This window comes from Lagenorhynchus albirostris, chromosome X (genome assembly GCF_949774975.1).
Source record: "Lagenorhynchus albirostris chromosome X, mLagAlb1.1, whole genome shotgun sequence".
Taxonomy (NCBI): domain Eukaryota; kingdom Metazoa; phylum Chordata; class Mammalia; order Artiodactyla; family Delphinidae; genus Lagenorhynchus; species Lagenorhynchus albirostris.
This window is the reverse complement of record NC_083116.1, coordinates 672,157-687,750: the sequence shown is the minus strand read 5'-3', so window position 1 is coordinate 687,750 and position 15,594 is coordinate 672,157. Positions and strand designations below refer to the sequence as shown.

At 42.1% G+C, this 15,594-nt stretch overlaps 2 protein-coding genes across 5 annotated transcripts; both read right to left on the bottom strand.

Annotated features, from left to right (window-relative positions):
• Window positions 1–5,195: 5,195 nt before the first annotated feature.
• On the bottom strand, window positions 5,196–15,308 carry CMC4 (C-X9-C motif containing 4). Of its 3 annotated transcripts, none has more exons than XM_060137098.1 (3): window positions 15,169–15,308; window positions 8,045–8,112; window positions 5,196–5,561 (listed from the first exon to the last, which is right to left on the bottom strand). In XM_060137098.1, the coding sequence occupies exons 2-3, from the start codon at window positions 8,100–8,102 to the stop codon at window positions 5,419–5,421; spliced, it is 201 nt and encodes a 66-aa protein (XP_059993081.1). In that variant the 5' UTR covers window positions 8,103–8,112; window positions 15,169–15,308; the 3' UTR covers window positions 5,196–5,418. The 3 variants fall into 3 exon arrangements, with proteins under 3 accessions (XP_059993081.1, XP_059993084.1, XP_059993082.1); XM_060137101.1 differs by lacking the exon at window positions 15,169–15,308 and adding an exon at window positions 9,138–9,258; XM_060137099.1 differs by lacking the exon at window positions 15,169–15,308 and adding an exon at window positions 9,037–9,174.
• MTCP1 (mature T cell proliferation 1) lies at window positions 8,045–15,307 on the bottom strand. 2 transcript variants are annotated; one of them, XM_060137097.1, is made up of 5 exons: window positions 15,169–15,307; window positions 10,016–10,167; window positions 9,726–9,896; window positions 9,593–9,644; window positions 8,045–8,112 (listed from the first exon to the last, which is right to left on the bottom strand). In XM_060137097.1, exons 2-4 carry the CDS (start codon window positions 10,118–10,120, stop codon window positions 9,597–9,599), a joined length of 324 nt encoding a protein of 107 aa, XP_059993080.1. In that variant the 5' UTR covers window positions 10,121–10,167; window positions 15,169–15,307; the 3' UTR covers window positions 8,045–8,112; window positions 9,593–9,596. The 2 variants fall into 2 exon arrangements, with proteins under 2 accessions (XP_059993080.1, XP_059993079.1); XM_060137096.1 differs by lacking the exon at window positions 8,045–8,112 and adding an exon at window positions 9,362–9,501.
• Window positions 15,309–15,594: the final 286 nt, after the last annotated feature.

Here is a 15,594-nt window from a genome sequence, read left to right as displayed (position 1 = left end):
AAACGAGAAAAAAACAATTACATGGAGACTAAACAACATGCTACTAAAAAACCAATGGGTCAACAATGAAATCAAAGAAGAAATTAAAAAATACCTTAAGGCAAATGACTATGAAAACACAACCATACAAAATCTATGGGATGCAGCAAAAGCAGTTCTTAGGGGGAAGTTCACAGCAATACAGGCCTTTAAGAAACAAGAAAAATCTCAAACAAACAACCTAACCCACAACCTAAAAAAAATCAGAAAAAGAACAAACAAAACCTAAAGTCAGCAGAAGGAAGGATTTACTAAAGATCAGAGAGGAAATAAATAAAACAGAGATTTAAAAAACAATAGAAAAAAATCAATAAAACCAAGAGCTGGTTCTTTGAAAAGGTAAAGAAAATTGACAAACCTCTGGCCAGGCTCACCAAGAAGACAAGACAGAAGACTCAAACAAAATAAGAAATGAAAGAGGAGAAATCACAACTCATAACTCAGAAATACAAAAAACCATAAGGGTATACTATGAACAATTATATGCCAACAAATTTGACAACCCAGAAGAAATGGACAATTTTCTAGAAACATACAGCCCAAAAAAACGGAATCAAGAAGAAACAGATAATTTGAACAGACCAATCACTAGAAGTGAAATAGAATCTGTAATAAAACAAACAAACAAAAATCCCAACTCCCTACAAACAGAAGTCCAGGGCCAGATGGCTTCACAGGCAAATTCTACAAAACATACAAAGAAGAACTTATACTGATCCTTTTCAAATTCTTCCAAAAGACTGAAGAGGAAGGAACACTTGCAAAGACATTCTATGAAGCCACCATTACCCTGATACTGAAACTAGACAAAGACACTACCAGAAAAGAAAATTACAGGCCAATATCTCTGATGAATATAGATGCAAAAATTCTCAACAGAATATTAGCAAACTGAATCCAACAACACATAAAAAAGAGCATACACCACGACCGAGTTGGATTCATCCCACAGTCACAAGGATGGTCTGATATGTGCAAATCAATCAATGTGATACACCACATCAACAAAAGAAAAAAACCCCATAATCATCTCAATAGATGCAGAAAAAACATGCAGTAAAATTCTACATCCGTTCATGATTAAAACTCTTACCAAAGTGGGTATAGAGGGAACATATCTCAACATAAGAAAAGCTATTTATGACAAACCCACACACAGCCAATCCAATACTCAATGGTGAAAAGCTGAAAGCCTTCCCATTAAAATCTGGAACAAGACAAGGAAGCCCACTCTTACTTCTCTTCAACATAGTATTGGAAGTCCTAGCCACAGCAACCAGACAAGAAAAAAATAAATAGAAGTTATTCAAATTGGTAGGGAAGAGGTAAAACTGTCATTATATGCAGATGACATGATACCATATATAGAAAACCCTAAAGACTCCACACAAAAACTACTAGAACTAATCAATGAATTCAGCAAGGTAGCAGGATACAAGATTAACATACAGAAATTGGTTGCAGGGGCAGAGGGGTGGAGGAGGGAGCGGGGAAAAAAAAAAGAAATTGACTGCATTTCTTAACACTAACAATGAAATATCAGAAAGGGAATGTAAACAAACAATCCATTTTAAAATTACATCAAAAAACAATACTTAGGAATAAACCTGACCAAGGAGGTGAAAGACATATGCTGAGAACTACAAAACATTAATAAAGGAAATTGAAGATGATCCAAAGAAATGGAAAGATATCCCATACTCTTGGATGGGAAGAATTAATATTGTTAAAGTGGCCATACTACCTGAAGCAATCTATAGATTTAACGTGATCCCTATCAAATTGCCCATTACATTTTTCACAGAACTAGAACAAATAATCCTAAAATTTATACGGAAGCACAAAAGACCCAGAATTGTCAAAGCAATCCTGAGGAAAAAGAACAAAGCAGGAGGCATAACCCTCCAGACTTCAGACAATACTACAAAGCTACAGTAATCAAAACAGTGTGGTATTGGCACAAAACAGACATATGGATCAATGGAACAGAACAGAGACCCCATAAATGAACAAACATACCTACAGTCAATTAATCTTTGGCAAAGGAGGCAAGAATATACAATGGGAAAAAGACAGTCTCTTCAGCAAGTGGTTTTGGGAAAGCTGGACAGCTGCATGTAAATGAATGAAGTTAGAACACACCTTCACACCATACACAAAAATAAACTCAAAATGGCTTAAAGACTTAAACATAAGACATGATACCATAAAACTCCTAGAAGAGATCATAGGCAAAACATTCTGACATAAATTGTACCAATGTTTTCTTAGGTTAGTCTCCCAAGGCAATAGAAATAAAAGCAAAAATAAACAAATGGGACCTAATCAAACTTATAAGCTTTTGTACAGCAAAGGAAACCATAAACAAAATGAAATACAACCTTTGGACTGAGAAAAATATTTGCAAATGATGCGACTGACAAGGGCTTAATTTCCAAAATATACAAACAGCTCATGCAACTCAATAACAAAAAAAAACGAACCCAATCGAAAAATGGACAGAAGATCTAAATAGACATTTCTCCAAAGAAGACATAAATGGCCAATAGGCACATGAAAAGATGCTCAACACCGCTAATTATTAGAAAAATGCAAATCAAAACTACAATGAGGTACCAGCTCACACTGGTCAGAATGACCATCATTAAAAAGTCTACAAATAGCAGGGAAATCCCCGGCGTTCCAGTGGTTAGGACTCCGAGCTTTCACTGCTGAGGGCATAGGTTTGATCCCTGGTTGGGGAACTAACACCCTGCAAGCCGCAAAGTGCAGCCAAAAAAAAAAAAAAAAAGGCTACAAATAACAAATGCTGGAGAGGGTGTGGAGAAAAGGGAACCCTCCTACACTGTTGGTGGGAATGTAAATTGGTGCAGCCAGTATGGAAGTTCCTCAAAAAAACTAAAAGTAGAGCTACCATATGATCCAGCGATCCCACTCCTGGGCATATATCCGGAGAAAACTCTAATTCAAAAAGATACATGCACCCCTATGTTCCCAGCAGCACTGTTTACAATAGCCAAGACATGGAAGCAACCTAAATGTCCACTGACAGATGAATGGATAAAGAAGATGTGGTACATATATGTAACAGAATACTACTCAGCCATATAAAAGAAGGAAATTTTGTCATGTGCAGCAACATGGATGGACCTAGAGATTATCATACTAAGTGAAGTAAGTCAGAAAGAGAAAGACAAATACCATATGATATCACTTATATGTGGAATCTAAAATATGACACAAATGAGCATATCTACGAAACAGACTCACAGACATAGAGAACAGACTTGTGGTTGCCAAGGGGGAGAAGTGGGGGAAGGAAGGATTGGGAGTTTGGGATTAGTAGATGCAAAGTATTATATATAGAATGGATAAACAACAAGGCCCTAATTACTGTATAGCACAGGGAACTATATTCAATATCCTGTGATAAACCATAATGAAAAGAATATGAAAAAGAATATATACATGTATAACTGAATCACTTTGCTGTACAGCAGTAATTAACATTGTAAATGAACTATACTCCAATAAAATTTAAAAAAATAAAAAATAAAAAACTGAGACCAGCCTTGAAAACTCCATGAACAGACAAAACCAGTTTAGTCACGCAAGCAAGGCTTAATTGAGCTTATTTTAGGAGACTAACCTGACCTGGGTCATTTCTCGCTTATGCTTCCGGAAAGCATAAGCTAAACTGTTTCCTAAGGCTGATATGAGGTTAGCCACTGACCAATTCCCAACCATTTAAGAAAATTCTAATATTATAACCAATCACTGTGAAGAATAAGCAGTCACTGCCCTCATGCTGTGTAAGCTGCTTTATAACAGTGCCCCCCCCCCACCCGGCCTCATTCCACGTGTTGGTCTGAGTGCTCTGTGTTCACAAACTCTTTTTGGTGTGTGCACGATAAACTTTCACTAATTACTACTTTGATGATTCATTGGCTTTCTGTTATTTTTCTGTGATCCTTTGACAAGTCACAATTGATTAAATCACTGGCCGTTGGTGATTGAACTCCAATATTCTCCAGCCTCTCGCCCCTCTCCCCTCCCCTGGGGTCATGGTGGGGGTGGGAACTGAAAGTTCTAACCCTCTAACCCTGCAAGGCCGTTCCCCTGGCAACCAGCCCCCATCCTAAGGTTACCTAGGGACTTTCAAAAGTCTCATTAACATAACAGAAGCCACCTTTATTGCACTTATCACTTAGGAAATTCCAAGCGTAGTAGGACCACAGTGCCAGGAATGGAGACAAAAACCAAATATATATTTTGTTATAATGAAAGCAGCTCTTTTACCCCTTTCCTGTTTGCCCATTTCTGTTCCCCTGTAACCTTAAAAGAACCTAGTTATAGGAATGAGATCACCAGGCAGTTTAACCTAACTCCTGACTTATACTCTCCTGAATGCACACCATGCCTTGTCTAACCTGTTGATTCTTTTCCTAGATAGAAGTAGTTAGCTCTCTACCCCCAATAGCCCCCCTAAGCAATCCTGCACGCAGATCACATGGGCAAGAAAACATCTGAAGAAAGTCAGCCAGTCTGCATGCAAAGGAGAATGATGCAGAATCCAACCTCCTTCCTTGACGATTCACTGAGATTCTTACCCCCTTTTTCCCTTTAAAAACTGTCATGGTGGGGCTTCCCTGGTGGGGCAGTGGTTAAGAATCTGCCTGCCAATGCAGGGGACACAGGTTTGAGCCCTGCTCGGGGAAGATCCCACATGCCACGGAGCAACTAAGCCCATGTGCCACAACTGCTGAGCCTGTGCTATAGAGTCCGCAAGCCACAACTACTGAGCCCACATGCCGCAACTCCTGAGCCCCTGTGCCTAGAGCCCGTGCTCCACAACAAGAGAAGCCACCGCAATGAGAAGCCCGCGCACCGCAACGAGGAGTAGCCCCCGCTCGCCGCAACGCAGCCAAAAATAAATAAATTTTTTAATAAAACCAAAAAAACTGTCATGGCTGAGCAGAATCTTTGGGGTTGGTCTCTGGACACAAACCCACCTTCTCCCCAGAATGCCAGGTTTTCTGATTAAAGCACCTTTTCCACTGACACTTGCCTCTCCACTATTGGCTTTTGAGTGGCAAGCAGCCAAATCTGACTTCGGTAACAATAAGTCAACATATCACATATACCAAACCAAAAAGTTTCACTTAAAAGGTTTATTTTAGCAGCTCAGTTTTATCACATTCTACTTATTTGTTTAATATATTTATATTTGTTCTGCATAGATGGCATATTAACTTTTATAGTTGACTTTTTCATTTGATATTTGCTGCTACCTGGCCTGAAGAAAGAGTCAGGAGGATAGATAAAACCCGCGTGGTGGCAATGTGGGGCAGCAGTTTGCTTCTCAGCAGAACTTTACTGTCATGTGGGCTTCAGCGTCAGCTTCTCTTCCTCTTCTTTCTCAAATCCTGAACAGACGAGAGATCTTCCCTTGGGATATCGAGCACAACACTTACGCAGTTCTTGGATGACAGCCTGACACTTAGATTCCATGTAGTTGTTGGCTGAAAGACAGATAGACAGACCCTAGTCATGATCTCATAGGACTAGGGCACAGGGAGGTTTAGATCTGAGCTTCCCAGTCCTTTTCACTTTATTGTATCTACAGACCTGGAGGAAAGAGGATGTACCCAAGTCCACTGAATTCTTTCTGATTTAGAGACCCATCAACAGGTTAATAAGGAAGTATGAGGTACAAAGTGGTCGAAAGGTATTTTTACATATAATTTCCTTTTCTTTAACGCTGATTCCTTACATGCCTTTTTCCAGGGCAGTGGTTTTTAACCTTTTGTGTGTGTGTGTGTGTGTGTGTGTGTGTGTGTGTGTGTGTGTGTGTGTGTGTGTGGTCACTAACCCCTTTTGTTAATTTGGTGAATTAGAGAAATGCAGGAACCATGCACATTATTTTGCACTCAGTTTAAAGTGGTTGCTGGACCTTCCCTACCAAGTCTGTGCATTAGGGGTTGGCAAACTGCAGCCTCAGGGTTGAATTCCACTCTTTTTTACGGCTGAGCTAAGAATGGGTTTTGCAAAAGGTTGGAAACACGCACACACACGCACACACCAAAGACCTCCTGACTTCCAAATCCTAAAATATTTCCCGTTTGGTCCTTTACATAAAACATTTGCAGATCCCTGCTATACATAGACCCTAAGTCAACGAGGACTTGACCTAAAGGTCCTAGGTCAACTGCAGGTGATGAGTCCCCCAGTACTAAAATGGGGTGTATGGGAGTTAGCCTGGGATAGGAAAGACAATTCTGATTAGAAAGAGAGTATGGTTGGGTGGCTAAGTCCAGGTTTGGACCCAGACCAAATGGGTTCAAACCATCACTGTGCCCCTTAATAGTTCTGTGACCCTAGACAAGTTACATAGCTTCTGTGTTGATTTCCCTATCTATAAAAATGGGTCACAGTAGTATCTACCTCATGGGTGAAAGGATTAAAGCTTAATATTATTTAAAGCCCTTACAACTGAGCTTGTCATCCAGGGAGTACTTAATGCTCACTCTTAGCCCTTCTAGCTCTCAATCCACCCACATTGTAGTGAGGGGGGTGTATCCAGTTCTAACTTGATTTGTGTTCTCCTTTAGCTGTATGTTGCTAATTCAAATCAGGTAAGAATCAGATAGAATCAGGTAAGAATTTATTTGGGAGAAGAAATTGGGAAGAACATTCTTTTCTTTTTGGCGGGGGTGCCATGCTTCGAGGCTTGCGGGATCTTAGTTCCCTGACCAGGGCTTGAACCCGGGCCCACAGCAGTGAAAGTGCTGAGTCCTAACCCCTGGACCTCCAGGGAATTCCCCTTCCTTTTTCTTAAATTTGGAGGAAGGGAAGAAAAGGATGAATAAAATGGCATTATTATTGTACATTAACATTTCAGATTAAAAGATTTTAAAAAGATTGCTTACACCATAAAATGAAAAGTCCAAGAATGAAAGTTAAAAGTCAAAGGAAATATACAAACAAGGGTTTTCTTTGGTGGTGAGTCTTTGGGTGAACTCTGAACATTTTTCCATCCTCCCTTTCTATATTTTCATCGGCATCCATCTCTATCTATTACTTTAGTAATGGGAAAAAATTATCCAAAAAGTCAGCTTTCAAATTCAGATAGATAGCCCTGTAGCCTTTTCTGTTTGTTCTGCTAGTAATCATTTGCTGATTTAAAAAAGTAAAATCCAGGCTTCCCTGGTGGTGCAGTGGTTGAGAGTCCGCCTGCCGATGCAGGGGACACGGGTTCAGGCCCCGGTCTGGGAAGGTCCCACATGCCGCGGAGCAGCTAGGCCCGTGAGCCATGGCCGCTGAGCCTGCGCGTCCGGAGCCTGTGCTCCGCAATGGGAGAGGCCACAACAGTGAGAGGCCCACGTACTGCAAAAAAAAAAAAAAAAAAGCAAAATCCCCTAGCATATGGTCAAATTTATCGGCTTATTTAAAACAAAATGGACAAATCACTTACATCAAATACGCTTTAGCTGATTTACTTTTGCCTTCAAGAGTTAGTTGCCTGACTTCCAAATGTATTTTCACCCCCATCCCTTCCAACCTGACTGCTTTTAAAAAGTGAGCTGTCAGCCACAGTGCAGTCTAACCAACCCACTTAAAACTAGTCTTTTTTAAAAAGGACTTTGCTCAGCTTAGTAATTCTCAACTCTGGCTGCACATTAAAATCACCTGGTTAGCTTTTTAGACTGATTCCTGCCCAGACCCCACCCCCAGAGTCTGATTTAACTGTGCTAGGCAAGTGTTTGAAGCCCTCCAGGTGATTCTAAATGTACAACCGGGATTGTAAACCCCAAGCTTAGGTCACACCACTTTTTATTTTCTGCCATCCTTGATGACACAGTGAGGAAAATCTTTAGGATAAGTTAATTACAGAAATATTACATTCTGAGAGGAGTTAATATAGTCTGCTGATAAAAAGAACAATTGTTCTCTGGTTAGTTCACAGATAAAGTTGAAAAATATAGAAACGCATTTAACATACTACCTTGTAAACATTTCTGTATTTCACAGGCTTGTTTCCGGCACGGATCCTTCTGCGGCATATCCAGAAAACTAAAATAAGAAAAATGATTTTTATTTTGTCTTTTATACATAAAGACTTTAAAGCCCCTCGATGGAATTTTCTTCTGAGACAAGCAGTATGCTCTTACAATTGCTGGAAAACAATTACACTAAAAAATATTCTTCCTGCTCATAGGATGAATTAACTGTATTTTTATAATATTCCATTTGGCTTGGAAGATATAAATAGCTTTACATAGGGAAAAAAACCCCTTGACTTCAACTCATCTTGACTATTGTAAACCAACGTTGGGCTAGAGGAGCCGGCGCTGCAGCCTGACAAGTCGGCCCACTGCCCGGCTCTGTCACTCAGAGAACCACTCTTGATAAATGATTTAACTCCTTGAGCCTTTTTCCTTATTACTTGTGTGTAAAATAGAGATCATACCTACCTGAAAGCATTGATGGAAGGATTAAACGTGATACAGTATATAAAGTGCATAGAACAGTGCCTGGAAGGCAGTAAGGACTCAACACGTGATAGCTATTATTCCCAAGATTTTTAAAAACGTAAAACCCTTCTTTTAATGTATACAAACTGCCATGAGTATTTTAACTCAGGAAATAATCTTCATCAGGTAGTGAATCAGCAATATTTGGTGCTATTATTACTTCCTGAGAAAGGTGCTAGGTAAGCAGCTAAAACGTTTTTTGGAGTTCTTACAGAAACCAACTTATTTAAAATATTTGTAACCAGAGAATAAATTTAAGTGCCCACGATTCTGATCAGCAACTTCTAAAAATTTGAAGACACAATTTTAGAAAGGAAAAAGGCCCAGGAGCCTTTGTAGCTAATTTCATTAATGCAAATGATCTCCCCTTTTTTTTTTCCTCAGAGCCCCCTAAGTTCTTAGTAGATCCAAGTTAGGTCAGTACTGGGATGGGAAACACTGGAGCAAAACCTAGGATATTTACAGGATGGGAGAAGGAAAGGCAGGTGAATTGCTGCAGGGCAAATAAGCGACAAATAGATGTTGATGCTGCTAGGAGCTGCTCTCTTCTCTCTAAATCAGTACCAAGTCCTTGGTGATCAGGGCATCTGTTCTGTAGCAGGTGCTGACTTTTGTGGGATTCATCAGATCCCAGTTCCAGCTGATGATGTCCATTAACGGTTCTATGGCAATTTCCAAAGGAGTCAATTTCAAGTTACGTATCCTAACTAAGTGCTTTTGTTGACTTGCTTTCTGCCTGCATAACCCTTTCTCTGCAGTTCCACTTTCGGTGTTCTTCATGACCCTTCCTAAACTTCTGTGTTCTTGAGCAGTTTTTCAACCCACTCCCTCCCCACAGGCCCACAGGTGGGTGCACTGCAGTGGTGGATGACGTGATTGCCATATACTGAACAGAACAGAGGGGCATATCTTCCTAGAATCCCAGCACCTGGAAAAAAAAGATCATTAAAATCACCACAATCGAATAGGGTGAAAAAGAAGAAGGGGGGTGGGGACAGGGGAGAAAAAGAAATACATACCAGATTAATCATCAGGCAAAAGCTTAAGCAACAGCTCCTGTACTCCCCTGACCTGTCAGAAAAAGAAAAGTTTATAGAGTACTCTGTTATAAGAGTCCCAGTACAATGAAAAATTATTAAGCAACATGTGTACCATTAAATGATGCTGGATCTGCCACAAGCGAGAGTTGTTATCCATGTAGCGCTCCTCGGGGTAGAGTTGCCACATGAGAGGTAGCTGGGAGGTGAGAAGGTGACTTGGCCTGGCTGCGTCACCTAAAGGAACCTGAACTTGCTGAACTCGTGCCCTTAGGAAACTCGTCTCCTAATGGAAAGAAACGATCAAAAATAAAACCAAAGACTTCAGGATATTGAGACTGGTTAGAAACCAAGTTGCTTGAAAGCAAAAATCAAGAAAGAAAGAAACAAAATGTAAACAGTTACCTCTTCCAGGACGGCCACCCACGTGCGCTGGTGTTCGTCGCGGTAGATACCCTCTTGGTGAACCCAGAGGTGATCGGGTGGAGCCCCCACATCCTCTCCTGCCATCCTGGGCTTTGGATTCCAATTCTAGCCCTGCTTTTCTCCACCTAAGCCTGCAGCACCCGCGCACAGGACACAGGTGTGACTTTTTGGGTTGGAATGAACTCACCAATGAGCAAGGTGACCTGGTACTAGCAACCACCAACTAGAAGCAAACCTCACCTATGTCTATCTGCACAGCCTAAACAGAACTGAGGATGTCTGAAGCTCCCTGGCAGACACTGAAGTGACACTCAGGCAGAACCCTGGGTGATGCTGCTGACTGCGAAGCACTCAAGAATTCTGCTAGGTGAGGGGTTCCGTGGAAATGTGGGCCTAGCGCTACAGGAAGCCGGGCAGTGGTCTCACAGTCTTTGCATTCAGCAAGCAGCATCTGACAAAATGCAGTGAGCAACGGAATATGCACAGGAGTGCGCATAAGGGCACACTTATTTGGGCAGGAAAGCAGTATAACAGACACATGCATGCCATATTCTCCAGGTAAAAGCCCCTTCCAAGCAGTTTCCATTTTAAAAGGTAAGACTGTGAAGGTCAAATCATGTAATGTGCATGGCTTTCTAAATTGAAATTAGAAGTTTGTTTTAAGGGCAAACGACCTATTTATCAGTTTGCTTAGAAAGTCTACTTATAATGGCTAGGCATTTCCAGAAGGGAGTTTTCATTTTAGGGAAAATACTTATGGTCGCATCGTTGCAACAGACCCTGGGGATCATGATGATTCAGAGCTGAGAGACAGCAAGTGATAGTCACCCGTCTAGGTCCTTGTTTCACTTTAATAATGCTTCAGGATGTCACAGGAGCCCATTTTTCCATAGACGCGTGGGTTTAAATTCTGTTTTCCCAAGTCAGAAGGTCAGAAAAGCCCATCTGCCCTTTGGGAGGTGTAAAGGAAGCACACCTCTGGGCAAACTCTTTCCATAACGCAGACCCAGCTCCGACCCCATAAGGATCCTCTGCCCAGGTCTGGGTCTCATTCAGGGCCTCACAACAACTTGAGCTGCATTTTACAGGAATGAACCTTTTGGAGCCAGCTTACAGCGTCGCAGCATGCTTTCACTGGGTGTCTATGTTGGACAGAGTGCAGACACGGCATTGGGGGATCTGCTCCAAAAAACAGAGGCCTCCTATTCCCGTTAGGCGGCCTTTAGGTAAGAGAGGGACTGCAGCACAACTTGGGAGGTTGTTAAACCCTCAAATGAGATTGTCAAGAGGAAACGAGATGCCAGAACACAGAATGGTGCCAGAAAGAAGAACTAATTGAGCTGAACCAAGCCTTCTTTTCAAGAACAACAATCTGAGTCTGATTTGTTGTTGTTGTTTTTCCTTAACACTGCTGGTTTACCTTCCCTAAAAAGTAAGTGGAAACTATCTTCTATAGACTTAGGAAATGGTCTGATTGTGGTGAATAGTTGATGAGCAGCACACTTGCCTCGCCCATTGCACCCTGCGTGGACCTGACGCTGAGCCCATCGTAGCTTTTGTCTTACAGGGCTCCCTCATTTCAAACTCACCTAAAGCGGAACACCTTCTCCTAAACCAAATCCTGATTCTCGCAGTGGCAACACAGCCTCTCCTGATCCTGCAGACTCAAAACTTGTGAGTTATCGTGGACTTCTTCCTCTTCTTCAGTTGGTGCATCCCACCTGTCACCATTTCCAGCAAGCACCACTACCACTGTACTTGAGACCAACTTTCCCCCAATACCAGGTTCATCATGTCTAGCACCGTATCCTTGCTCTCACTTTCCACTCACCTAATGTTCCTCCCCGGGCCTCTCTGCCTATCTCAGTACTATTACCACAGAGGGCAGGTGCCTGCCTTCTTGATGAAAACTTCCTGCCTCTTATGAATACTGTAGCATTTATGTCTAAACTAAAACTCAGATTTGGCCGCTAATTATAAATTGCTTCGCATTTTACTCTGCTTATTTCACAAGTCCTGTCCGCGCCCCCCCACCCCAGTACAGTGTTATAAGCACCTCAACGGAAGGAATAATACAGCACTGGACACCCTAAGCCTCAAATACTAGTCAAACAGTGTTCCTGTGAGTGGATGGATACGTATGCTGAGTAGAGAGGGGAGGCAAAGGCCACATGAGCATGGGTAGGGAGTGACCCTCTGGGTCTGTTATATAGCTATACATTATTTTGTTCAAAGCCATTTTTTTCCATTTAGCAGATACAATTGTTCTGCCTCTCTTTCTCCCCAAGATTTTGGAAAGGAGAGAGAAAACAAAACCCAGTAAATACTAATGTCAAAATAAAATATATTAAAGTCTGAATTTTGAGTACAAAAGAAACACGTGCCCCCCCCTCAAAGTAGAAACCAAATGTTAAAGGTTTTAGGACCATCTCAACTTCACAGATAGGTCCTAGCAACAACTAACACGTTGACACATTGACATTTAAATCTGTTTTGAATGAAAAGCAAAATTTTACTGGTTACATCGACATTAAAAGGAAATAATTCCACTGGCATAGAGGGCAAACAAATTGGATGCTCTGAGTTAGTAAGAATCACTACAAAGAGGCCTATGAGTCACTACAAAATATTCTCAGAAGAAAGGCAGCGTGGTGTGCTGCTGTGACCTGAAGGACAACATGCTGAGCATCAGCAGGATGAACCTGGGACAAACGCCAGCACACAACCCTGGACTTGCATGCGCTACCAGAGACAGCGTGAAGGCCCAGCGAAAGGCAACTGCAGTGATCAAGGGACTGAGAAGCTGCCCTGTGAGCACGAATCAAGAGCCTCAGCAGAGAAAAGCCAAGGCTCAGTGAGAGGGATTAAGATCAAAGCCACAAAATCGCAGGTTGTATGAATGGAATACAGTTTCCCTAAAAGTGATCCTTGGAACACTTGCCCCTAACTTTTTCCTTGGTCAAATAAGTTTGGGAATCTTGTAGAATCATAAAGAACATAAGTACAGTAAAACCTCTGGCAAGTTATGCAGTAAAGAAACTTTATTTTAACATTCCCCAAATTTATTTGACTAGAGAACATTCTCCTCCATATGACAGTTGTGCACAAAATTCGGGACCCCTTGAACCAAGATGAATCTCTGAAAACCTCGAGATAAACTTAGGTACAATGTGCAATACAAAACACAGAACATAAACCTGTTCCACTCAACTCAAGTAATACTACCAGCTGCAAATTCAAATGGATTCAAAAAAGTGTTTATAGGGAATTCCCTGGTGGTCCAGTGGTTAAGACTCCGTGGTCCCAATGCAGGGGGCACAGGTTCGATCCCTGGTTGGGGAACTAAGATCCTGCATGCCGCACAGCGCGGCCAAAAAAAAAGAGAAGTGTTTATATACCTTTATTACCCATGAATGCACTAAAAAAGATTGTCCCCGTGGGGGTTACCTTGATGCCACGGCCAGGGACCACACTGGCCTAGACAGAATATTTCTTAATAAGGCAGTTTGTGAACTATGTCTTAAGTAGGATAGACCACACAGAAGGGCTTGCTTAGGTAGGTAATGCAAGTAAAACCATTATTTTTCATTTACAGAATGAATCATTTTGTCTTTTAAAAGAAGTATAATTTGGTTTAATTTCCAGGTGTTTGAACAGTTTTTAAACATGAATCAGTTGAATACACTTACTTTATTTGAAGTCAATTAATAAACTCATCTACTTACAATGGGTGAAGTTACCAAGCCCTGGAGTCAGCCCGGCCTGTGTATGAATGCTGATTTTGCCACTTACTAGCTCTGTGACCTCGGATAAGTTACACTCTCTACACTCCAGTTTTCTAAGATGTCAAATGAGAATTAAAGAACAAATTAATTGTAACTGTCAGCACTTACCTAGCACTTCCTACATGTTTATATATTGACTCTTTTAATCTTCACAGTCACCCATTAGATGGATACTATTATTACCCCCACTTAAAGATGAGGGAAGTAAGGCACAGAGAAGTTAGCTAACTTGCATGAGGTAACACAGCTAGGAAGTTGCAGAGGCTGATTCCAATTGGGGCAGTTTACACATACAAGGTATACAAATGCTTAGTAGAGTGTCTAGCACATGATAAGCTTGCCATAAATGTTAATAGTTTTTTTCTACTCCAATTAAACTTTAGAGCTGTAAAATGCAGCCATGAGCATTATAAAAGGTAGAGAATATCATTGTGGGATATGAGATTGACTAACAACCAACCATAGACAAAAGGTGTTTTTCTTCTCGAAGCTGCCTAAAAGTGCTTATAAACGCAAGACGTCCCATCACAAAACATAAAAATAACAACAGCCATACTTGCACCATCAGCGCAGGGCATACTAGCCGCGAATAGCCATTGAAAACAATATATGCTGTAAAATTGAAGCTTAAGAGAAAAATTAGATGGGTCCAGTGTAATTGCACACATGAAATTTCGCCCCAGCTTCATCATTATCAAAATTAATCATGGAAGGATGTGCAATATGATTCTTAAACATTAGGTAAAAATGGAGGTTGCTGGCATGGATGTTCCAGATAGTTCCACTGGACGTGGGCCCTATTTGTGGGGAGATCGGGGTTGGAACTGACTTGGGAGAAAAGAGCAAAGCATCAACACCTCCTCCAGCAGCACCCTGGGCATGTTCCCTTTCCAGTACTGCCCTGTCCGCCTGTCTCCCAACTACACATGGAACAGAGAAGCAGATCAAACCCACAGAGGCACTGACTGGCTGTGGCGGCACCACGGCATAGATTTTTCTTTGGTTTTGAATCGTTCCCAGAATCCGCGTGTAATTCCTAGCCTCGGGAGTGGGAGATGTGTACTGTCCCCTATTGCACGTTTATCACACCTCAAAAGAAAATTACTTTTACATATAATTTCACCAGGTCTGATATCACCGAGACAAGGCGAGCTGAGGAAACTTGTGCATATCTGCTGCGATCTGCGATACATCCGACCTCGAACAGAAACTTCAGTTCCCCTTTCCCCTTCCCTGTATCGAACAAATAAATACCTAAAGCCTTTGGAGAAAGTAGCAGCCGCCAAGCTTAGGAGTGATACTTTTTCAGACACAGTATAACACTGTTTCTGCCAAGAGGTTACTCACATGAATATAGTGTTTCTTGGGCTAATTATCCGCCTCGAGAGCAGCGAGGCTACAACTTCAGGTCACCCACCCCGGGCCACTCAAGCCGGGATCGGGACGTGAGCCCGGGGCGAGCCGAGGGGCATTCCGGGCCGAGGTCACCGAACCGAAGTTACGGGGCGCGGTCCGGCCACCGGAAGTGGTCCAGGGAAAGAGAGTGGTCCCAAATTCAGGGCCCCTAACTTGGAAACAAAACAAAATAAAAGAAAACCTTAACTCAGGACCGAATTTCAAAAGAGCGTCCCTTGGGCTCGAAAGGCCGGCGCGCGCGGCGATGCCGCCTGAGGGAGGTCCCCGGAGCGTGTAGGCCGCGCACGGCTCTTCTCGGCGGGCGGGCAAAATGGGCGCCGGCGCTCAGGAGGCGCCGGCCCAGCCGTCCGGGCGCTC